General features: G+C 38.9%; 1 protein-coding gene across 1 annotated transcript in view; it reads left to right on the top strand.

Annotated features, from left to right (window-relative positions):
- The window catches only part of zfpm1 (zinc finger protein, FOG family member 1), a 136,230-nt gene that overhangs the window by 79,751 nt on the left and 29,094 nt on the right, over nt 1–27,385 (top strand). The window contains 1 exon segment of the mRNA XM_042496129.1: nt 1,524–1,661. Within this exon segment, the coding sequence (XP_042352063.1) occupies nt 1,524–1,661 (138 nt within the window).

Consider the following 27,385-nt stretch of genomic DNA (forward strand, 5'->3'; position numbering starts at 1 on the left):
ATGTACCAACCAACCAACAGAAATGCAGCATGAAATGACGCACTGATCAGCGCCACACTGCTAAATACAACTAGATACTTATTTTGAGCTCTCATTGTAAAAGTGGCGTGCCAAGTTCACCCTTTTTTGCCAGCCGAGACCATGTCCACATTCTCCTCGTCCTCCTCAGACTTTTTTTTGGACACACATAAATGCCATTCAAGCGAGGGCTCAGTTTGTTTGAATGTTTACTTTTTTGTCTTACCACTACGCACTACAGTTCATTCTTGCGTATAGGGGCCGATGGATCGTAGCCTGCGATTCAGCAGGTGATGTCATTGCAGAGTCCCAAGTAAGATCCCTGTCGCACAGTGTATCTGCACTAAACTTACAAGATTGCACAAATCTCGAGGCTTTAGTCGTGCAGAGGTGCAGTTTAAAGTAGTTTCCTCGTGTATCACCTTGAAACTTATCCGTTTTAAGATCAGTGTCGTTTTGCTGTGACTAAACTGGAAATTATTATCAACATTAATAGTGAAACGCACTCTGGTTTTGACTCACCCTAACCTTTGGCTTGATGTTGATGATGCAAGACTAGAGAACAAGAAGAGAGACAGATCCTCACCTCAGATTGCCGGAGGTGCTGTGATGTAACTATTAATCTAATCTAACTAATCACAAGTCTCGCTAATAGGGAGGGACCCTGCGGCGTGATGAACCGGCTGATACTGGCTGCACAGGCAAAGTTCAGGGTTCACAGATGTGCTGGATAAACACATCATACACACACACACACACACACATCCAGACATTTCAGATTCACACACACATTCATGCAGGTCCAGCCACGTGCAGAAGCACACACAGATCTCTTTGATCAGCGAGCAGGAGGCTCTGTAATCAGCTTGATCAATGGCAGGGATATCAATGCTGATTAGAGGAACACAGGCAGCCTCAGTCTCTGCTGAAGGTGACAGGCCGAGGGGAGGAAGGGGGGAGATGGAGAGATAGAGGAGACAAGACAGATGGAGGAGAAGACCCACCTACAGTGGAGAGAGGGAGGTAAGGATGAAGGGGCTTGATGAAGAGAGTGAAAAACTGGTGGAAAACGCATAGGAAGAGACAAAGAAAAGACAAAACTGAGGGTAGGGAGCGACGACGGTGGTTTTGATGAGTTTTTGATTCTCAGAGTTGAAACGAGAATCAAAGGGTCCATCTCTGCGTGGCGAGGTGTTGTGTTACGCAGCTCGGGGAGCCGTTTCACCGCCGCCGCCTTTGATCAACAGACAGGAACAGCCACTGCCCAGCCCAGACACACACACACACACACACACACACACACACACACACACACACACACAAACACACACACACACACACACACACACACACACACAACACACACACACACACATACACACACATACACAACACACACAGGCATACACACACACACACACACACACACACACACACACAGGCACATTTGGAACACACACAGGTTTCCATCTATGTGTGTTTAAATGTGACTGTTTGTCTTTCAGAGCCGAGGACGCAGGACTCTCGAGGAGGCCCCGATGATGAAGATGAGGACGGGGAGGAGCACGGTCCGACACAGAGCAATGGAGAGGAGGAAAAGGACGGGGAGGAAGAGGAGGAGGCGGTACACTGGAGGGGTCCAGGTCAGTACACTAACAGGGTTTCCATACCGCCAATACAGACACTAACTAACAAATATAATAACACAAAAGAAAAGTAAATCGTGATTTTTGGTCTGAATTTATTCTAATTTTGGCCCTAAATCAGGGATTGTGAAAAGTTCTTTATACATATACAGGAAGCATCTAAATCACAAGGTGTTCACCTTCTGAGTTGAAGCGATAGTTCAGGTCTCCTGAAGTGGGGTTTTGTGATTATTGTGTTACACAGACCAGACCGACTGATTGAGAAAAACAGTCATTTTATCACGCTGGAGACAGGAGCTGTTGGTCTACTGCTGCCTCAGTCTGTTAGTTAATTTGTGTTTCTGTGAAGTAACAGTAGACGAGAAGAAATGACTTAAAAAATTACAAGAAATCAGTAAAAAGTTAGAAAAAACACAAAACAAAACAAGAAAATTACCATAATAAATTGCAAAAAAACCCCACTTTTTTCTTTTTTGTAACATAATATTAAATATATGATTAAAGGAATTTATAGATATGGCTTTGGACGGTTTTTATACACATATATATATATATATATATATATATATATATATATATATACATAATAATCAAAACACTTCTCACACATGGATTTTTGCCCGGGCGTACCCTCCAGGCCACGTGATGCACACTGCATGCAAAACATCCTCAACTCAGCGTCTCCAGTATGAAGTTAATAGAAAGATGATGGTCCGTTTTGTTGATGGTATTTAACATTACATCACCTGGATTTCCAAATATCCTGGTATACTGTAATATCGTAATACCGCCAAAGCCCAAGCTCTTTTTTTACCCCAACAAGGTTGGGTTGGTTTTGTTTGAGTTGGACAGCACTTTGTGTCCCAAACAGCTGACCAGAGGGGGATGAGAAATGTAACGGAAAAGGCTCTGTGACGGCGAGGTTTATCGGTGAAAACACTGAATATAGTGTCAACTTAGACTAGTTTTGTTTTTAGGTAGGCCTTTTTTAAAGTGGCTAAAATACATTTTGATACCAACCCCTGTGGGGTTTGCACCCCGTCTGTTTCTACAACCCAGGAGCACACTGACCACCAGCTACTGTATGTAATACACTGACTATACTTAAGTATCTCATACTGCCTCACTTCAAAAATCCCAAACTATCCCTTTAATGTACATGGCATGCTACAGAATAGTCCAAAATGTCCATACTCTGAGAGATACTCCAGCAAACATATTATCATTTACAAATGTTAATGTTGTTATATGAAATTTGATTTAGGTTTTGATAGTAATCAAGGTTTTACAACAGTTTCTGTATATTTTGAATGGTAGTGGACATGTTTGTATTTGTGTAACTTGTACCACAGCTATGGCGCTGTATGGCAGTTTAATGGGCATGACAAAAGATCGATGTAAGTTTTTGGTTGTTTTTTTATCGTGTAGTAACGTGTTGTATCGTTTTACGTTAGAGTAGGAATAGGACATCAAGTTGGTGGATCAGATGAGATTTTATTATGGAAGGACTTAGCTTGCTGTTTTTTGCATTCCTAAATAAACCTTGTTAAAGTTTTTCCTGCTTGTGAGTACTTGGATTTAAAAAAATACAGCAGGAAGACGAGTTAAAACCGAGACACTTTGCAGATTAGGTTTTTAAAGGAACTATGTTATGTTGAAACAGCCACTATACTATCATTGCAACTCTCAATATGCTCTCAAGTGGATCTAACCAGCCCCACATGTGTACGGCTGTGTGTGTCCCCATGTGTGAGTCTTGAAGACACTCCTCTGCGTTGCCTCTTCCGAGTGTCTTTCAGGGTCCGTCGTGTTGTCCTACTGTCCCCCCCCTTAGAAGATGTGAATGTGACAGGCCTGGGGGAAAATTTATTCAAGTCGTAACAAAAACACACACACACACGGCTAAGAGGAGATAACAAGTAAATCGCCATAATTTTATTATTTATTTCCTCTCTTATCGAGGTTTGTTTGGTTATTTATTTCTCTCTGTCTGTTGTCTTCAATGAGTTAAACAATGCAAGAAGATTACCGCACTATCTTGCATTATTTCCTTTTCAAGCTGCGCACGTTTTATGTACGTCTGTGCATGTGTATGTGTGTGCGCAGAGTGTGTGTATGTTTGTGTGTGTGTGTGCATGTGTATTTTAATTCCTATGGTGGGGAGGAGAGGATGTGTTCATTATCGTCCTGTCCCAGCCTTGTCCCTTTAACAGTAATTGGAGCGATATTAATTGCTGCGCAGTGGCTGGTTGATGGTAGCACCATGATGCTGCACTGATAGGGCCCTTCGTTTTTTTGTTTTTTTTCTCTCTCCTCCTCACAAACTAACTGCTGGGTGAGCGAGGGAGAGGGATGGAGGAGAAGGCAGGGAGGGAGGGAGGAGGAGGGGGGGAGAGAGAGTAAGGGAGAGAGATAGCCCCTCTATCAGCTCCGGAGCAGGCGCTGTCTTTATCAGGAGCACGATTGGCAAAAAGGAAACTTTGACCGGTCTGAATTTTTCTCTTATCGTCAAGCCCCCCCTCCTCCACCTCCTCTTCCTCCCTCCCCCTCCCTCCATCCATCCACCTTCTCCTCCTCTGGTCTCTCCATCACCACTAACAACCCCACTAACAGCCCTCCTCCCCTCCACCCCCTAACAGCATATACATCTCTTCCTCTTTTTCTGTCTTTTTTAACATTTTTTCTCCCTCTTCCTCTTCTTCTTCTTCGTCCTGCGTGTCACAGTGGGACCGCAGTCTAATGTGCTCTTGTTCATACAAAATGTTCCCTATGTATCAGACACTTCCCATAAACAGATGGGAGGAGTGGTGTGTATTAGCTGGTATGGAAATAAACAGCGTTTTATCTCCTCTGGGAGTTTTGGCATTCCACTCGTTTCTCTCTGTTGTTGCCTTTTAGACTCTCCTGCTCCTGGGACCACAAGTTCCCAGCTTGTAATCTTTTGGGTTTTAAGGCCAGTCATGCCAATGGTCCAGTTGTGTCACTACAACCGTAATGCATCCCACCCTTTTTTTCTGTAGGTTTGCAGCAAAGTGAGAATTTAGCGGAGCGATAACCGTTTCAGAAAATATCGAGATGTCGAGGTATCACAGAATTATTATAATCATCAGTTGCAATGACCCTGTTGCGTTCAGATGCCTTTTACAAGAATTTAAACCTTTAAAATCTGAGCAAATTGGTCTGATTTCTGTTGAAAACATGGTAAAAAGGCAATGACCAATGTGGCATTTGCAAATTGCAAAAAAAAAAACACCGTAAAAGACGACAAGATATTGACCTCAGCTAAAAAAAAAAAAGAGCAACGGGGTGAAACACTGTAAATTAACAAATAATGGTGAAAAAATATAAAAAAAAAGAAAAAAAAACTATATTTATACTTACTTATAATTTATATTTTGTGTTTTATTTTAGCATTTTTTTTCCAGGTCACTTCTATGTTTTTGTTTTTCTACATATTCTTTTATTGATTTCAGGTAATTGTCTTAACTTTTTGCTAGTTTTTGGGTCATGTCTTGTTTAGTTGCCTTCTTTCCAACTTTGCTCAGGTTTCAAAGGGTTAAAGGAAAAAAACTGATTTTTTTTATTACTATAATTGCATCTGCAAGATCTTCCTCCTCCTTACAGATCAAAACTTTAAAAAAGGAGAGGAAATGCCTTATAAAAGACAAAAAATCAAAAATGAACAGTGTAGACCTCTGTTTTATGCTATTTTTTTTCTTGCATCTGAGTATCTCTTCCTAAATGTGTGCACATTTGTGTCCCTCTTCATTATGCATTATTTTTCAAACATTTAGTCGACTAAACAATGAGTCAGTTTATCAAGAAAACAGTCTGTAGGTGATGAGAAGAGTAGTTGCTGCTCAAATTTTTAGAATTGTCATTTATCAGAAACTCTTCTCGGTCTACAGCTGCAGCTAAGGCTGCAAAACATCCTTTTATTTATGTAATGTTGCACTTTTTCCCCCTTTTTTGTGGCGACTTACAATGCAACGGTCAGCAAATAGATTTATAATAGACACAGTGTTTTCCTTCCTTTTCCCCTTTTTGTAACAGAAGTGGCTGAGTGTCACACTGACTTTTTGGCTGCTGAGCCTCTTTAAGCTCGCTAATTTAAAGAAGACACTTCTGAGTATGTTTTCGAGCCATACAGTATATCCTTTTTCACATTTCAGTCTTTCTTGTGCCCCTTCTCGATCCAAATTTGCAATAAACTCTCTTTTAAACTCTCTTTTTTTCCCTCACCTTCGTCAGATTACTTGTACACCTCTTCTGCATTAGTTTCTCTTTTCTTCCCCTCTGCTTGCCCCGAGTCATGATATATCTAACACCACTCTGCATGTGCGTATGTTTGTAGCTGTTTTGTATCACAGGGGAGAAATGTTTTATTTTATATATGCACCTATCTTTCATTTAGAAATTCCATGCAGTATATAAAGTCCAAATTGATTGAATAATAATCTACTAATTATATTTCAAAAGTAGAAGAAACTTGATTTATTCTAGTCTGAAATACAATAATTCCTAGATAGGAAAATTTTAATTTCCCTTTCTGTGCACAGTTTGTATTCTAACCTTACGATGATAATCTCTTAATTTATTCAAATAATTTATTCAAATAATTCTTTGTGGCAGTCATTATTGTTCAGACGGGCTGATATTAACATAAAACGGGGAAAACAACAACAGAACATTTTAATTCATCCTCTCCCTTCCTGCTTAAAGATAATACAATTCATTACTGGACACAACATTTTTCAATCGACGTGTTTAACAGCGTCTCCTCAGTGTGTAATGAGTTGTTTATATGTCAATCTCAATAAATTCCTTAGTCATAGATGATAGTTGAGCCATTTCTTTTTGTTTTTCGTCTTTTTTTTTTGTGTGACCATTTTCTGCCAACAGCGGCTATCAAAACATTGGCTTTGTGGCTTCAATTGATATGAGAAAAAAACCCAAAAAACATTAAAATTAAAGAGATGATAAACTTGGAATGGATTAGAGGCTTCAGCAATTTTCACTTTCTTTTCTCCAATGTGTGTTTCGTTTTAAAACAATCAAGATGATGTCGGTGTGTGTGTGTGTGTGTGTGTGTGTGTGTGTGTGTGTGTGTGTGTCCTCAGTCGGCGTGATGAGGGTGTGGTGGTGGCACGGTGTCTCGAAGAGGTGGGAGCTGGTCCCTATCAGGGATGGCATGATATGCTAAAGCCACCGTTTTAATCTACAGTGTGTCCATACTGCATGATATGCAAAATAAATTATGAAGAGAAGAAAAAAAAATATCTTTTGAATGACCTTGCAGGCTGGAGGGTTCGATATTTTCCCCCTCGCTGCTTAAAATTCTTGATATGCAAATGGATGTCACAGTAATCCCTTGTCATTCGCTGGCTGGCTGGCAGTCTCCACACATTTCTCTCCTTCCAGTAGTGTGTAGAAATCCATTGTCAATGGCCGTCACTAAACAGTCACAGTGTTTTATATCCAAGGCGATGGACCAAAGAACTGAAAAGCCTGCCAGTTAATGAATATGAATGAGCTAATATAGGTGCACAGAGACGTATTTATGAAGAAAAACCTTGAAATGTACAAGAAGGGTTTGGTGGTGTGCAGATCCTCTGACTGTAATCAGAGAGGAAAGTGTGTGATGGCATTTTCATTTTGGAAACATCAGGACAAGAATGTGCATTTTGTCTCCACTGTTAATCATTTAAAACCTGCATCGACATCAGTTTTGTTGTGACTCCTTTTGCAAGCATTATGAAACCTGAAAAATTAACCTGCAAATTGGGGAAAAATAATAAAAGGTGACAAGAAATTGGCTTGGAAAAGGAAAAATGTTGAAAAATATCATATTTGTTAAATTATGTTTCTAATTTCTATTTTTCTATTATATTTTGCACTTTCTTATGGTAGTTTTCTTTGTCTCTTTGGTTTTTACTTTTCTTTTTTTTATTTTCAGGTATTTTTCCTGTATCTTTTTACTTATTTTTAGGCCATTGATACATTGCTCATTGCCTTCCTCACATGTTTTAGAAAGAAATCAAGCTGATTCACTAAGGTTTCAAATGGTTAATCATTTCCAGGATTTTACAGGATAAAACTGTAATATTTCACAATAAATTACTGTAAAATGATACAGTAACTTACTGTAAAAGTAATTTAACTAGTAGTCAGTGATGTATTATAAATGTACAGTCAGACACTTTACAGTGTACCTATATCACTGTATCATTTTTATAGTAATTTATTGTGAAATATTACAGTTACACCATGTAACACTGAAAATAATTACAGCATCTTCATATTCACATTTATTGTAAAATATTACAATTATATCCAGTAAAATCTAGTTATTGTGAAATTTTACAGTTATTTTCTGTAAAATCCTGGAAATAATCACAGTATCGTTGTACACTGTTAATCATTTCCAGGATTTTACAGCAAGTACCTGTATCATTACTGTAAAAATGATACAGATACATCTATATTTGAAAGGTTTTTACAGTGATGTTTGCCTGCATGTCATTTTTTGCTTAAATTATTTAACATTTTGTTCTTAAAAATGGTAAGAATTGATTTTTTTAATGGCCATTGACAGTATTTTTTGATATATAGAGTGATAATAAGACCACATATAACATTTTTATCCTAAAAAATAGCATAAATTGATTATTTAATGGCCTATGACTGCATTTTATGATCTATAAAGTGATAAAAAACACCATTATTTCTTCAGCCTCTTAAATTTTCAAGCAGCAGTAGATACTGTAAGAAGTGGCGGCAGTGGAGCACCCACTGAATACCCCTTTTAAGAATTTTCCAGGTCCTTCGTCTTTCCATGCTTCTTGGGTGTGACATGGATGGCATATAAGGTCCTCTTTAGGTTGTCCAATCACACCTTGTGACAACTTGTGTACTGCGGGGCCCCGGGAAGCCAGCTGAGCGAGGCGAGTGTTTTCCTGCTTGCCCAGCACTCCTCGCTCCTTATCCTCCCCAACAGAGTTATTTAAATGAGCTCAAATAAAGCATCGTAATGGCAGGCGTAATAATGGTTATTATTATTTACCAGGCTCTGTGTGTGTGTGTGTGTGTGTGTGTGTGTGTGTCTGTGTGTGTGTGAGTGTGTGTAGTGGGTGTGTGTCGGGTTATCATACAGTAGTTAATTATAATGGAGCATGAAGGCACACTATGTGCGCTCCCTATCATCGCTGAGAGTCTAATTTATTTGGGTTGAGGAATGAGAGATGTTGGCGGTGTCACATTAGCATACTGTGCACGGCAACTTTTCCCCCCATTGAAGTCGTGGCGAGCAGCACCAAGGTGCACCTTCATCACTTTGTCCACGCGTGATAAGACCTTTGTTTCTCACTTTGATCCATCTAGTCATGGATGGCTGAATGTAGCAACCCAAGGATAAGATGTTTGTGTAAAAGCTTCCAGCTTTTCTGCACTGTTTGCTCATCTCTTTGTGGAGCTATTCATACAAATCCAGGACCTTCAGTATCTCTAAAATGTTCCAGGAATACAGGACAACAGCGTTTTTTTCCCTTCTTTATTTAATTACTGCTTGGCTGCTGATCCAAAAAGGTTTGGAAAGGTTTTAATCAGTGTCCATAGTAGATTTTGCTTCACTCATGTGCAGTGATAGAGCGTAAATATCTTGTTTTTGTGTGTATTTGTAACAAGGAGCACAGAGGGTTAACTGAGAAGAGATGTTATCGGGTCAAGATTAAAGAGGTTGGAGTTGACATAGATGGATGAGTGATTGAAAGAAAAAGGATCACTGTAAATAATTTCACTGTAAAATAACAGTAAAGAGCTGGCAGCACAGACGCCAGCAATATACCATCATTTTACAATATTCATACTGTGAAATGACTTTACAGCCTTTAGCGTAAAACACAAATACAGTATATTTCTTGCAATATACCGTTATTTTGCAGAATCTATAGGCAGTCTATTACCGGAAAAATCTGTTTTACAGCTGCCTCCCGCGGCCAATGCTGCAGCCTCTTTGTGCTTAATTACCAGGTAAACAAGAATATTGTTCCTCAGATGCAGACTATATGTTATATTAATGTTACCGAAATAAATCATCCAAAAACTAAATAGGCTGATTTTTTCAGCTATTAAAATCTCCTCCTCACTGATAAATGACATATTAAAACTAGCTAGACAGCCTGTCGAGTATCAGTTTGATATCAAACATTCTTAGCGATATGAACAAGATACTGGCAAAAAATAAATAAATTAAGCGTCTAATATGTAGATGCAATACCCATCGATGTTGCTGAAGCAGGTCTTGTTGATGTGAAGCACATGCCATGTCCTTTGTGGGAAAAACTGCTGTCCAAGTGACAGTTTCTAAAGCTGATTGTAAATTATTTCTGTCTATTTCTCTAAAAAGAATTGACTGAGAAACAAAAAGCACAAGCCTAACATTAGACTTAGAAGACTTATTTAAATCAAACCTCTGAGCGAGCGCCTAATTCTCCATGCAACACCCTGTTTCCAAAAAAAAAAAAGTAGTGTCCTGTAATTTAAAAAAGCAGCATACTGTCAAGTGGAGCAACCCAAAATATGCTATCATACCAAACCATTTTACAGAAATACAGTATTTTACTGTCGGAGATTTGCTGTAAATGAACAGTAATCGCTTACAGTGATGGCACGAGGAAGAAAGAGAGACTGAAGAGACAGGTGAGAAGACGGTGGCAGAGGGAGGAAGCCGAGGAGAAGTGGTTCGGAATAAAGAAGTACAATATTGAGTTAAGAGTGCAGCGATAACTAATGAAGGGTAAAAGAGAGGTGAAGGTTTAAGGATCAATGAGAGAGAGAGAGAGAGATGAGGGGTGTGAGATTTTAAGAGGTGCAATTCAGATAGTGAAATTAGAGGTGAGGGAATGGGAAGTGGGTGAGGTGAAGAGATGATGAGGATGAGGGAGATATATAATGAAGAAATGACAGTCAGGCTATCCTGCTGGCTCTGCGGGTGCAAGCGTTTAAAGCAGGACAGGTCTGAGTTGGGTGAAGAACATGTGTCTTCATGCTTCACTTAAACAATCATTTTGGTGTTTCACAAGTTTTTGCAACAGCCTGTCCATGTCTGACAGTTTTGGAATAATGCAATTAAATTGTTTTTTACGACTCTGGCTTTTGTTTGATATCTAGTGTTGACAAAAGATGTTGTTGCACATTTGGGATAAAAAAAATCAGTTGTGGAATATTTGTATTGAACTGCCAAATCTAAATCAGCTGGCATCATTTTGAGTCGCGTTTACTCAACGCCATTAGCCTGTTTTGATGATGGGCTATGACGTTATCAAGCAGAGATCTGCAACCTCAAGAACTACAGGTCTTTGGAGGCTCACAACTTTTTATCAGTGGTTAACCATCTTTTTTGGATCAAGTGTTTATTTAACCAGAAACAGCCCTGAAATCGTCATCGCCAAACCAACCAAACCCCTTTTAAATCAACAGTAATTTTAGCGTGTATAGAGCCAGCATATTTTCACATCTAACTGAGTGAATCAAGGGTTTATTTCCATGAAACCTGAGCTGGTGATAGTTGGAACAGTGGAGAGATGAACCAGGATGATTTTTTGTGAGATTTATTTTGCTTCTGTTGACTTTGAATAAAATGTGTTTTAGGATGATAAAATGACTGTTTATTTAAATAGAGTTTGGTGGGTTTGATAATAACGACTTCAGGGCTGTTTCTAGTTAGACTATCTATCTGTCTGTCTGTCCATGTATCAGTCTATCCATCTATCTAGTCTTGGCTGATCATGTCAGTGGCAAAAACAAACACTTTTAGTGGATTACAGAAGGTACGAACGCAGTCTGGCTGCTGCTCTCACTCAGTGCTGGGCCCATGTCAAAAAATATTATTCCTCTTAGTCACTTAGACTCACACACTTGGGGAAATAAGTTAAAAAATGTCCTTCAAATCTGGATTTTGAAGTTCATTTGACGTGCAGAGAGCCACACGGCAACTCTGCAGTGTTGCAGTGAATGCTTTGTTTTTTCCCTCAGTGTAAAAGGATGTAACGTTTTGTTTTTAAATGTGGACTGTGTCTATAAACTCGAAGTATGCTTGGGAAAGACTGATAATTGATGCAGGTGTGAATAGGCTTTGACAGTGGAGGAGATGAAGGGCGAAGGGTGTGAGAAGTGCCAAGTTAAATTTGAGTAAGACTGATCGCAAATGCTGAAAATTTGCTACATCCAGCCTCTCGTTTTCAGCTTTACAATTACAGTTTATTGTTACACATCAGCTGTGAGCTCCTTTAGAGCAGAGCTGACCCACATCCGCCCACCTTTCACACACTCAGACTCGCTGTACGCTCTTCTCTGTAACCTTCCTCCATATCTCCAGCCAGCAGACTGCCATGTCTCTCAGGAGGAGGGTGTCCCTGCAAGCACCCTGTCAATTCCACCTGTCAATCAAAGCGCTTTGCGATGATGATTGGTTGTCATGTGTCCAGAGGGCTTGTCTTGTCAGTGAGGCTGAGATACCTCAGAGTACAGTTTGCAGTTTGAAATGAACTCAGTGGAAGCTTGTTTCTGTCCCATGAGTACACAGAGGAAAACTTTTATATGTGGGTCAGCAGGAATTCATATTCTGTTTGGATCTGTATCTAAGGCAGTGATACCCAACTTAAGGTGTGGGGACCAAATCTGGCCCTCAGTAGAGTCGAGGGTGGCTCCCCAAGCATTTTCTTATTCACAATAAAAATAAAGCGATTCACACTGGGAATTGTTTTTGTACTTTTAGTATACATAAGGTGCCATATAATAATAAATAAAACAGCATCAAAATAAAGCTTGTTTATAGAAAAAAGTACCAGTGGAGGATCCCCCCTACACTAGCTAAGCCCCTCGTCCTAAAATCCTAGAGAAATCCTAAAATCTGAGAAATATCCTAAAGTCCTAGGAATATTGTAAAAATCCAAGAAACATCCTAAGGTTCTAGAAACATCTTAAAATCTGAGAAACATAATAACAATTTAAAAAAATAATGAAAAAATTAACTTGTCAGATTTTACAGTGGACATGTGTGCATTTATAAGTTGGAGTAGAGGCTCGTGAGGAGCACTTGAAGTGAGCATCGCCCGCTGCCTCCACCACACACTGTTGATCTACATCCCATTCTGACTGACACACACACACACACACACACACACACACACACACCCTCTGTCACACACACTCTCCCCTCTACCATCTCCTCTCTCCAGCCTGTCTGTGATGTGTCACTCCCCTCCTCCATCCCTGATGATTGATAGGCGCGAGGCCCTAATCTAAAGGAACATTTCTGCATGCTGTCCGGCTGCTATCAGCCCAGCAGCTCCCAGCGTGTGAGCCCGTGGCACGCCAGGCGCTGGTGGCAGGACTGGACATTGGCACGCTGATTACCAGCCTATTGGATTTCTGGCCTCTCCTGCAGCCACCACACCCTGCATACCTTCCTCTCACACAAAAATACATTCGAACATGTTTGTATTTAACATTCTCCATTGCTTACATTCATTCCCAGAACCTGAACTATAGTACTAAAAATGCACTGCTTCAAAAAGGTTAGTGTAGATGCAGCTTCTGGTGTTGGGTCTGGATACAACTGGAGTAGTAATAATAATAAAAATAATGATAATTTAAAAAAAATCTATAGTAATAATAATGATAATAATGACAAAGTTTATTTATATAGTACTTATCAAAACCAACATTTCAAAGTGATTTACACTTAAAATTACAAAAAATTCACACTCAGGAAAACATTTTTAAACAAACACAAAAGAATATAGGAACAACACAAGAAAAAAAATTAAATAGCAAAAACTTCAACACAAACTAAAAATTTGAATGTAAGTAAAAGTAAAATTCCTCCCCAATTTTAAAAAAAAAATCCAACTACAGTCAACGCTGTTTTTCAGCCCAGTTGCCAGAAGTATACGTTTGCATTGTGCAACTACATTTCTGCAAACGATAAATCTGTCTCATCATCATCTTTTTATTTACACGCCAAAGAAATACTGATATAGAATAAAATACAGCCACGATACAATAGAAAAAAAATGTGAATGGGTCACCCCAAATAAGCTACCTAAAGCGTTTGATATGGCACAAAAAAAAATGTAACATGTAACATCCCAAAAACACTACAGTCATAACAAAAAAAGCAACAAAAACAAACAAGATGAAAGATCCCAAAACATTCACTACATCAAATGTGCATTGATCCAATAGAAGAGTGTTCAAATCGTTTCCAAGTCGTCACATTCAAGCGGCTTTTTAGGCACCAAACATTGACGTTTGTTCAAAGGCAGTGTCCTCGCCACAGTGGCTTTGCTGCATGTCGTCCCCTCTCTCCTCACACTGTCACTCTGTCCTATCTAATAAAGTCAAAAATGCCAAAAAAAATAATCATTACAAAAACAGTTGATGTTTCGTAGTGACCAAAAATGTGGGTTTTTTTCAGCAGGAATTCAGCAGGAGTTGGTGTCACCCGGACGTTAGTGCGTTTCCTGCTAATATTGTGCCCCAAAAAACTGCTATTTTGAGCCAAAACATGATCTTTTTTTAACTATAACCAAACAGTTTTTGTACCTAAATCTAACCACAAACTTGACCCCAGATTGTACATTGTAGCAGTTAGGACCAAAAATCTCATGACTTTTCTAAATTTTTCTGTCTTTTATGAGGACAGGACATCACCGAGACGTAACGAGCACATAATCACCCTTGTGTCCTGCTTTCTGTTCATTTTCGACATCTTCATATCTCTCTCTTATCCTGTTCTGTCTCTTTCTGTCTGTGCCCTCTACAGTATCTTTCACTCACCAGTTTCCTTCCTTTATTAGACAACCATCTCTTGTTTTCCCGGGTCTTCATAAAGTTTATGTGTCTACAGCAGCACAAGAGAAAAACTGTTAAGTATTTTTTATCATTTTTCAACTTTTTCCTGTTTTATTTATCCAGAAACTTTTATTATAAATGAACCTTCAGTGTTTTCAAACTGCCTAAAGAACTTAAAACTGGGGTAGGCAGTTTTATTGTGGCATTATTGGGCAAAAATTCAATAGTAACTTTTGAGCATATTGTAATTAAAGCAGACTGTGTAAAATCGAGATTTCTGCACCTCCTCTTGGCTCTGTTTTCAAGCTTTGGAAAATCTAGCCCAGACAGGAGACTTTGGCCATTACAGGTCATATCAGAGAGGGGATGTTGCTATTCTGCAAATGCAGATTTGTGTGCGAAACTCTTTGGTGAAAGGTTTGCAGCTAATTCTTGTCTCATTTCTGGTCTTAAACCCTTTTCCCACCAAAATTAATACATGTACGAGGTTTTTCAAACACAGGTAAACCCACTTAAAGCAGGCCATAGACTGCTTTCACATAATAGAGCAGAGCTGTGCTCACGGCTCTGCAGCATATGAGCATGTGTGTGTGGGTTTTTCAGATGTGATGTTAAGTACACGCCGAATACAGCCAATCTTTCACATTATTGGCAGTTGATTTGTGCTTTATTTTGAAAAAAGTTTCTGTTCAGGTACTGTTTTGGCACTGGTACCACTTTAAAAGTATTGTTTTGGTACTGGTGTTGGGGAAAAAAAACCAAACAATAGCCAACCCTATAGGCTGAACGTATAGCTGAGCGAATGAGTTGCGATGTATTGCTTTTAGACATTGATAATAGTTGCAATGTTTTGAAAATCATACAGAACAGCACGATACTCGTTTGTTTACTTTATAGAATTCAGCAGCAGGTATTATAAACCCATATGTGTCACAGAAATGAAAGAAGTTGAATCATAAAATCAGTTTCCTCGTCAAAGCTTTTTTCTTTTTCCCTCAGCTGTTAGCATTTAACAGATGTATTTCAGGAAGGACGCTTTAGTGAACATTATTTGTGTACTCTTTTTAGATATGAAGAATAAGGAAAATAAGAATCTGTGTTTTAAAGCCCGTCTCATGTTCCCTGTTTGTTCGCTTCACTCACTGCTCCCTTCTTGCTCTTGTCTGTTTAATTGATGAACCTCTAAATGACCCTGAGTGTGTCGAGCAAGCCTATCACTCTTTAACTTTTCCATGTCTCCTTCCCCGGCTCGTGCCGCCGATACCGGCCTGATTGAAATGTCCTTTTTCGCGGGAGCCAGAAGGAGTTGTTAAAGCAGACATGAATTAATGATTGAATTAATTATCGGAGTCACATACCGTACAATTAATTTTGTGGCTTTGCCTCAGTCTTTTTTCCTCTCCCAGTCTGTGCGTAGAGAATGTCAAGAAACATTTTCTAATTAATTTATGTGTGATTATCAGGGATAGTTTCTGGAAGGTCTCCACTTTCAATTTGTGACAGGCTACAGCAGAGGAGAGAGGGAAGGCTGGGAGAGATGGAGGTGGGAGTGTGAGTGAAGGAGCAGCTGTGCTCGGGAAGTACGTGCCCTCTCGCACACGCACGCGCGCGCACACACACACACACACACACACTCGTTGAGGTGCGCACAATCGTGCACTTTCACATCAGAATTACTCCCAAGAATTAACGCTTTCTCCTCCAGTCATGAATCTCCAGTCTGTTGTTTTGCTTTGACAGTGAATGTTGGAAATCGTTGAGTTTTTTAGCCGTTTTCTATTAAACGTGACCTGCTTTTACACAGAGATCACGCTATAGGGCCGCAACCAAGGCCCCCCCCTTAATACCGCCCCTGAGATGTGCGTGTGATTATACACTTTATTATACACTGCATTGCGGCATCCTGCATTCAAAAAGGCTTGATGGCTGTGATATTTTACACGAGTGTCTGCCTCTAGCGTGCCATATAATATATCAGAGTTCCCGTGGATCCTTATAAAAGTCTATAAATATATTGAATTTATTAATTTGAAAAAAGGCCTTAATTGGTTTTAAAATGACTTCAAATAATCTTTCAAAAGACTTTAAAATGCTCAGACATGGCAAGTTGGATCTTATGAATCGTTTTTTTCTGACATTGCATTGTAAACTCTCAAAACAGTTAGTAACATGTATTTTTTTGTGTTTAATTACTTAATACATTCTTGAACTCGGGATATTCCCACCTTGAACAGGCAGTGTAAATGCAGCTACAAAGACAGGGAATACAGACCGACCTTGGTAAACTGTGGGTGTTTGTGGAATTTAAAACCGTTTCTGACTTTTTCAAGTCTACCCTAATATAATATTAACATGTAGCCTATATGTCTGTTGAAAGTGTTATTGGTTGCTTAAGTTCTTCTTTTTCCCCTTTTTTTTTTTTTAACCCCTTAAAAATAGGCGATGACTGATTTCCCATTGCAGGTATTTCAGAGCTGTGTGCAAGGCTTTGCAGTAGATGAGTTAGGCCTTTTTGGGGATTTTTTCCTGGTGCGATGCTCTACATCATTAACGGGCCAGAAAACTGGGTCAGTAAATAGTAGAAAGCAGCATGAAGGCCAGTGGAAGTTGTTTATATCTCTTTCTTATTTAGTCTTTCTCACAAAATTGTTGCTGACTAAATACTGAATGAGCACAGCCTGACTTCTGTGGTGGCCGGTCATTTCATCACAGAAGCAAACGGGCTAAAATTTTAGACTTTTCAAGAGCTTTACCAAAAATAACTAAATTAAGCATTAAATAACTGTATATTGCACACAGTGTGGGATGAATAGGGCTCAGCAGCTGCTGTGGTTGACCCATTATCATTGCCAGAAAATATGTTCTTTTATATTTTTGCAAACCATGTATATGTTACATTAACATGTTATTATGTAGAAGATACAATGAAACTCTATCTTTAAACAATTCTCTGGTTAAATGTGGTTAGGTTGAGCCACATAAATGACTTGTTTATGATTAGGGAAAGATCGTGTTTTGGCTCGAAATACCTGCCGCTGGGGACACAATTCAGACAGGGAAAGAGGTTATGTCTTAGTAAAAATGCCACAATTTCCAAGGCACCCGCTAGCTCACCTGGTAGTGCAGGTGCAATTAAACAATTGTTTAATAAACCAATTGTTTAATTAAAAGAAATGTGTTTGATTAAACATTTTAATTGCACAATCAATTTAACAGTATAATTACACAATCAATTTAACGTTTTAATTGCACAATCAATTTAACATTTTATTTGTAGGTGCAATTAAACAATTAAACATTTAAACGCTTCCGGGTGCACCTGGAAGCTCACCTGGCAGAGTAGGCACCTCGTGAAAGGGGCTATGCCTTTGCTGCAGCAGCCACGAGTTCAACTCCAGTCTGCTGCCCTTTGCTGTATGTCATCCCCTCCCTCTCCCCCTTTCATCTGTCTTTTCCAATAACAGCAAAAATGCTGAAAAAAATCTTAATGAACTGTTTGTCATGCCACTATCCTGACAGGAGTGACAGCAGCGTCTCAGTTAAGAACAACCACTTTTGGTGTCACTGTCCCCACTGGTAAAATACATGTGGGGCCTAAAAGCTGATGAAAAGACAACAATGACTCTTTAAAACACAACCGCTTTGTTGTTTGTATGTTTCCAACAGTGGGCTGCAGTGGTATTCAATGTCCAAATGTAACATATCTATGGTTTGCAAAACTGTGCAACCCCAACATTTTCCCTGGTGCGGTGGGTTAACCACGCTAACACCCACTCATGAGACATGAACATGAAAAAGTTGGCACATTTTGTGGCCTTGTAACATTTTGACACATAGAACCAGTTCTGACATTAACTTATGCAACTGGTTTACATCATTTTAAAACAGGATGCGCACATTTTCCCAGCGTCTGTCTTGTGACTGGTTGGATAACACTGGACTCTCTTTCTCACACGCATGCATACAGACGCACACTCTTTATCAGCAATAAATATAACTCCGCAACCGCGACCGCGGCATTGTGCTGCAAATGCAAGTTTTTGTACGTGTATGTGAGCATTCTTTTTGTTTTGTTGTTGTCTGCGGGGAGCAGGAGGCAGAGGAGGAGGAGGAGGAGGAGGAGGAGGAGGAGGAGGGGAGGGCTCATCTCATCAACAGTAGCCCTGTCACTTGTTCTGTTTTCACCCCCTTCGTCCTCTGAACAGAAAAAAAAATGCTTTTAGTTTTCTCCACCTCATTTTATCTTTCTTCGCATATTTGTGAATTTGCATGTTTGCTTCTTGCTCTTTTCTGGTGGTGTATGTATTTTGTAGATAAAAGTTCAGCAGTGCAGTTAAGAGAAATTAGTTGGGTAAACAGTGGTAAATGTCAATGATAAAGTTCTGTTGAAGCTCATCTGATTAGCAGGGCTACGCAGGTGTCTTATCTTGCCTGTGCAACAGAGGGTAAAATGGAAATGATTGCGTGGTCCTGAGCAGTAGATGCCTATCCCAGAAATGTCTATCTGCCGCTGAGCCGAGCCTGCCGGACTCCAGGGACCCAGGGGTGCTGCATGGAAGATCATGGAGAGAGAGGGATGAGAAAGAGAAAGGAGGCGCAATCAGGTCGCGGTTGTTGTTAGATTGAGGCCTTTTATCAGCCGGCAGTATAAATGATGTGAGATGTCATTAATGGAGAAAGCTGGGTAGGATTCATAAATGCAAACTATCAAGAGCTTAACCAAAACAACGAAACAGATTGAAAAAATTGATTTATGACTGAAGGTTGATGATCAAAGTTGCATCATTATATATATATATATATATATATATATATATATATATACATTTGCAAGATAACAAGGACAGTGCCAAATTAATTGTTTAGTCAAATAAGGGAGGCAAAATGATGCATATTTTTTTAAATATTTTTATGTGACAAAGATTCCTAGTAAATGTGGGAAATAGATTATACTTTTGGAAGTCTCAATTGAGAAGCACACACAGGAAAAAAGAAATATAGAGATCTGTCAATTTAAACAACCAAAAGAAATTAAACTTTTGTAGAGGATAGTGTGCTCAGGTAGGATCCCGTCACTCATAGCTGGAAGCTGATGAAAAAGGTTTTCATGGCCTTTAACCCTTTGAAACCTGAGCAAACTGGTTTGATTTCTATTAAAATCAATGAGAAATGTAACAAGACTTGGCTCAATAATTGGAATTGGAAAAAAAAATATAAATAAATAAAGCAGAAAAAGATAAGATAAAAGCAAAAAGAAATAAGAAAATTAACCTTTTCAAGCAAACATTTTTGTTCTGTATGATAAGTTTAAATATTTAATTTTAATAACTAATCAAAGTTTTCTGGACATTTTTCCCTATTTTAGATAATTTCTCATAAACCTCCCCCTTATTTAAATACTAATTTTCAGATTATTTTCTTATCACCTTTTACCATTTTTTTTTTTAATTTTTTTTTTTTACGAATTGCTGGACATCTCTGGCCATGTTGGTCATTGCCTTTTTTTTTGTTCATGTTTGAGAAAAATCAGATCATATTGCTCAGGTTTCAAAGAGTTAAATAGTTTATGAAAGGCATCTGAACGCAAGACAACTGATGTCGATCCACAGATTACTAATTTGAGGTCAATTCAAGGGAACAATGTACAGATTTGTGTACACAAAAGATAAAAAATGTTACCTTTGATACCTGCCTGCTCTGTAATATTCAGTATGTGTGTATAAAGTAACTCATATAACGCAGAATGAGACTGTAAGCAAAAACAGTCACTATTCTTTCCCATTTATGAGGAGATTGCCTTTGTATATTTGGTAGATATAATTAGAATTGTCATTGTATGTCGTAAAACACAGGATCCCATTTTTCTGACCATAAAAGAACTCCGGTATTTGTCCTGTGTTTCCCAAGAGGGCCAGAGAGAGAATTGCAACTGGAGGCGTTGGGATTTGTCATTCAGCAGAGGTTAAACCCCACCTATTAGTGTGGGGTCGGAGTAGCACGCAGATAAAGATTTCCTGTTCTGTGGTGTCAAAAAATCAATAGCTCCGCTGCGATGTGCTCATTTGATATCAACAATAGTCTTTTTAAAAATCAATTAGGCCGGATAGAGGAGAACATCAGTGTTGGGTTACACCTTTCTTTTTTTCCCCCTTTATTCCTCATTGATATCCAATCAGGCAGGCTGTTTGTTCAGGGTGCTTGTTCCTATTGGATGACCAGGTATGATGTCCTTATTTGTGGTTTTTGCACGTGTGACCCCTTGCACACAGAGCACAGCTGGCCTGTTAGACTTCAGTTCTCACAACGACGGACAAGAAAGTTTACAAACTGACTTAAAAAATGAAAATGTGAAGACATTATGAAGATCCCACAGATGGTCTGGAAGAGGTCTGATAACTGTTTACTCAGAGGTAAAAGTAAACAAAGAGAAGCAGCATTCAGTTTAAATGCACAACATATTTACCAAAAAACCTAAAGTCTGCGCCAACTCTACTTTTAAATCAGGGCTCAAGACTCCTGTTTTGAGCTGCACTGATTAATCAACTGTTTTGATAATCAATTACGTAATTTTTCATGTGAAAATGTCCAAAAATACTCGCTGTTTTTCTCTTTTTTACATCATAGTTAACTGAGTATTGATTTATGAACGACAAAAAAGATATTTAATGACATCACCTTGGACTTTCAGAGACTGGGATGGACAATTTTCACTGTTTTCTGATACTAAATAGACCAAACAATTATTTGATTTATCAATAACACTACCAGTAGATTAATCAATATTGAAAATAATCTATAGATGCAGCTCTAATTCAGTTTGCCAAGGCCTTGTGTAATATAAATTTGCACTGTAGTGTCACTGCACTGTAACTTTTGCTGTCCTGTTTTGTTTAGTTTATCCTACTGACGCATATTTTTTATCTTCTATCATATTTTACTCTTCCAAATTTGATATGTCACCCATTTATTTACACTGTTGAAGTGCTCCAATAACGTCGCTACTTGTGAGAACATTCTTACAACAAAATAACCCTTTTCAATTCATGTTTTAATTCAGTTTTCAGTTTTTCTCTCAGAAAATAATTCTATACCTTTTTGTGACATACAGCATAGATCAAGGTTTATTTATTCACATATATACAGTTAATATAACAACACGAGAACAGACAATGAAAGTGGACCCAAGCTGGTGCCATGTGGGACTCCACATGCATGGGACATGTTTTTGCTTTCAAAGACACGCTCATTGTGTGCACTCACTCCATCTCCTTCTTATGCAATCAATAAGTGTGACAAACTGTTGTTTCCAAAATAACAAAGCAGAGGACTGGAAACAAATGTCTTAGGCATCTCGATAAGCATCGCCAGCTTTATAACAAGCCCACAGTTGGAGCCAGAAAAATCTTCTTATTTTTCTTTGGGTACGGGTAATGTTTTTGACTCTTCCAAAAGTTGTGGACAGTTTCCACCAAGTAAGCATTTATTAATAATATGACATATCAGTTAAGATAACAGCTCACCTGCAGGTTTAATTAATTTTGCTTCCAAGTGACTTTACCTGGAGATGTATCATCTGAGAACGCAATAATTAATCTGCCTGATTAAGTAAAGAAATATCACTTTTGTGTCTCATATTATTCCCAGTAGGGCTTCATGTTAAATACAAATCTTAAATCATTCTTTTTGTTGATGAAAATAAATCCTTTCCAGTGTTGTGAGTCTTGATAATGGCTTCATGATATAACACTCAATCTCTGACTTCTATTTCTTTGACATTTACTGTTTGTTTTTAATGTAATTTAACTTTGTAACCCTATTTTTTTTAACTGAAGCACGGTAGTATCTTTCTGGAAGTCTGCATCCTTTATATGCTTTGTGTTAATCTCTATAAAACAGTAAAAAAGAATGTTTTTAGCTTTGGGAAAAAAAAACTAAAAAAATGACCACATTTTGTTTTCTATCATGATCTCATACAGCAATCGAACAACATGAATGAAACTCACTGTTCCTTTGAAAATTTCTCCCACTTCACCTTTTGACTCCCTGAGCGACATCACTTTTCTTGTGCCGCTTTCAGATGCCTTTTGGCAAGTAGTTAACCCTTAAGAGCCAGAGCAAATTGCTGCAATTTCTTTTAAAAACCTGGAAAAAGGCATTGATCAACCTAATAAGAAATCATCCATAAGTAGCTATAAAATAGTAGATTTAGATTTTTTTTAAAAAATAAATCCAAGGAAAATGTCTAGGGAAAAAAGTACATTTATAATTATCACATTTTTTTTTTTTTTAAATCATTAAAAATCATTATTAAAATAATGTTACCAAATTTTTGGGCACTTTTCCAAGTCTTGTGTGCCTTGTTTTTCTTTTACTTTCTTCTTACTTTTTTTTTTTTTTTTTTTTACTAATTTTTAAGTAATTTTATTGTACTTTTCAGTAATTATTTGATAATTTTGCTGTATTTTTTTCTTTTGTTGCTCATGCTGTCTTCCCATGCTTTTGAAAAAATCAAGCCAGTTCTCACAGGTTGCAGGGGCTTAAACATCAGCAAAATTTGCACTAGATAATTACATCTTTTTTTTTCTTTTTAAATCAGGAACTCCAATACTTGATTGAATCTTTAAAAAGAATGAAAAAACAATCAAAACTCCTGGAACAATGTCATCGGCACCACTCTGGTCTCGTCTAACGGCCGTCTGCCACCTTCAGCTCTGTACCCCCTCCTCCCCACTCATCGGTTAATTGCGTTAGTCATTTCATTAATGGCGGACTGATTGTTTTATTGTGTTGGCTCGTCAAAGAGGCCTGGACGCCCCAGTGGCTGCTGAAGCGTCCGTATTGATAAGCCTTTGTGTGTGTGTGTGTGTGTGTGTGTGTAGCTGGTGACAGGGGGTGTATATTGGTGTGATGGTGTGTACAGGCTGGATGTGTGTGGCCGCAGTGTGTGCGCTGAGTGTCAATGTGTCATCTTGTGGACCTGTGTGTATTAGTGTGTGTAGGTAGTATGTGTGTGTGAGCACTGAATGAGTGAGGCAGTGTGGATGGATACTCTGGAGCTGGTTGATATTTACAGGATGCCCATTCAACCTTACGTTTTTGGAAACGGGTCATCTATCTCTGACAGAGAGAATAATGTGTGTGTGTGTGTGTGTGTGTGTGTGTGTGTGTGTGTGTGTGTGTGGGTGTGTGTAGTATCATACAGAGCAGTGAGGGTAGTAGCAGCCAGTGCAGCCATATTGATAAGCAGCGCTGGGTTATTATGCAGGTCTGTGGTGGGCAGGAGGGGTAATTAACAGGGATTAGGATTGTTGGAGGCCTCGTGTTACCCCAGTGAACACAGCTAACCTGCTGGGATTAGCAAGCAGCACTCATTAGTGGAGGTGCACAGATAGCACTTTCTCTCTACCATTATGAAAAGGCATTATCTTATTTAACAGACTCCAAGACAACTAATTGATCTACAGTCATTGATGCTTGTAGTACCAAATAATGGAATAATTTCCCCCAAAATGTAATATAATATGCCCTTAAAGGAATATTACATCCTCCAAATGACCATTTGTAGGCTTAATCAATTGCACGTGTTACGTTGAATTAATAAAGAAAAACAGTGGTGAATAAAGAATCCAAAAATGGACACATTCCACTTTTAACAACAGCAAAACTGTATCAAAACATTTGTTTACAGACTCTCACACAACTTGTGCAGTATAATCAAAGTCACATTTATCCATTGGACTCTCAGACAGTCAGACAGTCAGGAGACAAAACTTCAACTGAAATGAATCTATACTCCCCTCATGTTGTGGTAGCTTCTGATAATGACCAAAAACAGGTGTCATTCAAATGTAACATTTTACTGGACAATATGCTGCAGTTTTACAAAGAAGAAAAGGCCGAACATATGGACCTCTGCATCTCGGTTCGTGCTCATGTCAATGCTAAAACGTGAAAAATCAGCGCTCAACCGGTCACTTTCTGCACTTCAAAACTAAAGCATTTCCCTTTTACACTCATAATACTGTTAAATGTTTAATGTAATACTTGTTTTCTCCCATATTTAATGAGATATTGTATATAATAGCATGTATTTAACATTTAGCTTCTAACTATTTTTCAACAAACGTAAACATGAAGGGGATTATGTCTTTTGCAACAGTTTACGGCAGTTAAAAATTGTATTAAACATAGGCATATTTAACATAATATTTGTTTGTTAAACTAATTTTTACATTTTTTCAATTGAACTTAATATACTATTGTCATTTCAGGAATTCTGCATGACTTTTTTTTTGCATTTAAGAAAAAAAATCTTGCGTACCCTCTGCAGGAGTTAAATTAATGATATTTCATCAGCGCCACACTTTGATGGCAATGGCAAAAAAATTGTTCAGCTTTCAGCAGTTGATTTTTGTGTTCGGCCTGTTTATGTTCACTGAGTGCTCCTCAGAGTACTCCGTGCACACGTTTAGATATTTAGGTTGACCTCGACCCTGCCGCCTGTTTGGTTTTCCCTGAGGCATGCCTTCATGAATGGATATGATGCAACAGGTCATGAAAGGAGGAAGACGACACATGTTCAGCCTTAATACCAAACAAACTAATGCTTGTGTTGAGCTTGTTTATAAGTTAATATCTGTGTTGGCTTACTGAGGTCAAATCCTCGCACCGTTTCACAATGAGGGTCAATTGAGCTGGTCAGGCTGATAAGAGTCCCATGTGTAGCCGACTGGCCAATGGCACAGAGGCAGACTGGACATTGATGGAGTGCACAGATAAGGAGGGTCAGAGTGGCCAAACTGAGGCCCCATGAGACAGGAGATACCGGCTGGACAGACGCTGGACTTCAGACTCTGTAGCCAGCAGGTTAGACTGTCTGAGGAGTCATGTTTGGGTTGGCGCTTGACCTGGGACTGAAATGTGACACTGAGCCGCCTTGAACCTGGAACATTTGTGTCCAAACCCCAACAGAATTTGATCATGTACCAGAAGGGCCACACCCTGACAGAGATATCCTCTTTAATGTGATCTATTCTAACAAAAAAAAAGTTGTTTTCATAAATATTTGTAAAATTGAGCTCCACCCAAAACCTGAGTCATTCAATAAAAAATTCAGCCCAACCTGACCCGAGCACGACAGGTCAGGTCAGCTCTTGTTGCGTCTGGCAGCAGTGTCACGCTCTCAGGTGCAGCGGGGCAAGGGAATGAAAAAGTGGAGCTGCTTACAGTGTGACATATGAACAGAGTGTGTCGACACTCGTTTGAAAAAACCATACTTAATAAAGCACATAAGTGTTTTTTTCTGAGTGCATAGACTTGGTGGATCAGGGTGGATCCTAATAAAACAGATACTATCAGGTCACTTAGTTCCGTAAAATTTGATCACTGTGTAACATGTGTGTTATTCATTATATTGTGTCATCGCAACTTCAAGCTGTGTTAAGAGACATACACCACTTCCTGTGTGATGTTGCCGCAACAGTCGACAAAATATTTTTTACCGCTATTAGTCTTTAACCCTTTTGAAACCTGTCAAAATTGGCTTAATTCTTTTCAAATACATAGAAAGAGGGTAATGAGCAATCAAGAAAAACATTAAAGGAAAAAAAAAAGTAAATTATGCTCATTATAAATATAGTTTTCCCTATAGCTTTTTGGTGTGAACATTACCTGAAAATAATAAGAAAAAAAAAGAAAAAGTGCTTAAAAATTATAAGAATTTTGTAACTTGATATAATTATATAAAAATTATAATTACAAATATTATTTTAAAAAATAATTTCCTAAAAGTTGCTCATTGGCTATTTTTCCCATGGTTTTTTTTTTTTTTCAAAGAAATCACACAGATTTTCTCTTTAATTTAAAGGTTTAAACACTACATCTGAAAGCAGCACAAAAAAGTGACTTTGCTCCAGGTTTCAAAGGGTTAAGGACTCGTTTTATTAAATTAATATCTACTTCTTGCCGCCTTGCATCCCTCCTATGGCACTTTCTTCCCTCAAACCACACTCCTTCCTGTTCCCTCCTTCCCTCCGTAACCCCACCCCCTCCCCAACACCCCCACCTCCTCCCCACACGCCGCCCCCCCCCCCCACAGGCTGTGGGAAAGCCATTTTATCAGCGTCTGTCCGTTGTTCTCTGGTGGGGATAGATACAGAGAAGATAGATGAGTGTTTTGACATGGAGAGTGTTAGACAAACACTCTTATCAGGCCCGCCACTTTAGACCGACCCCCCGAAACAGTCGCCTGAACCATGGACGAGATGAGGGGGGAGGGGGGGGCGGGGAGGAGAGGAGGCAGATTTTGTGTGTGTTTTGATCAGAGAGAGAGGTGGACGGTCATAATGAGAAAGCTTCTCACTGTGGTGTTGCTCAAACTTGTTCATTTATCCTCAGACGTGCAGAGAACTCTCTGCACTACGGCCCGCTGCTCCTCCTGCACTCAGAGCTGTCTCAAGTTTTTAAATAGATGGATCAGCCCTCGATGCCTCCGGCCAACTGGCTCTATCTGGGCTGCAGCAGGCTCAGACCACAGCCGTCACTGCCATCCTTCTACAGTTATCAATTTGAGGAAGTACACAAGAAGTTTCCCCTGTTTGAAGCGGCCAGGACAGAAAGTGCTCGGCTTGTGTCAAACTCCCCCTGCTGTCGAGCTGTCGACAGTTTCTGCTGTTCGTTCTGAGCTGCTGCGAGGGGTCAGGTCAGTTCAAGCCACATGCTGCTTTTTTAACATTTTTTTTCTTCATCTCAAGCATATCATGGGCCATGTGTTTTTTTAAGGCTTCAACAGATATTTTGATTAGATATCGTTTCCCATACTCAGATTCTAATAAAGTGATACTCAACTTACGGCCTGTGGGCCAAAT

The sequence above is a fragment of the Plectropomus leopardus genome, chromosome 11 (assembly GCF_008729295.1).
Source record: "Plectropomus leopardus isolate mb chromosome 11, YSFRI_Pleo_2.0, whole genome shotgun sequence".
In the NCBI taxonomy this organism is placed as follows: domain Eukaryota; kingdom Metazoa; phylum Chordata; class Actinopteri; order Perciformes; family Serranidae; genus Plectropomus; species Plectropomus leopardus.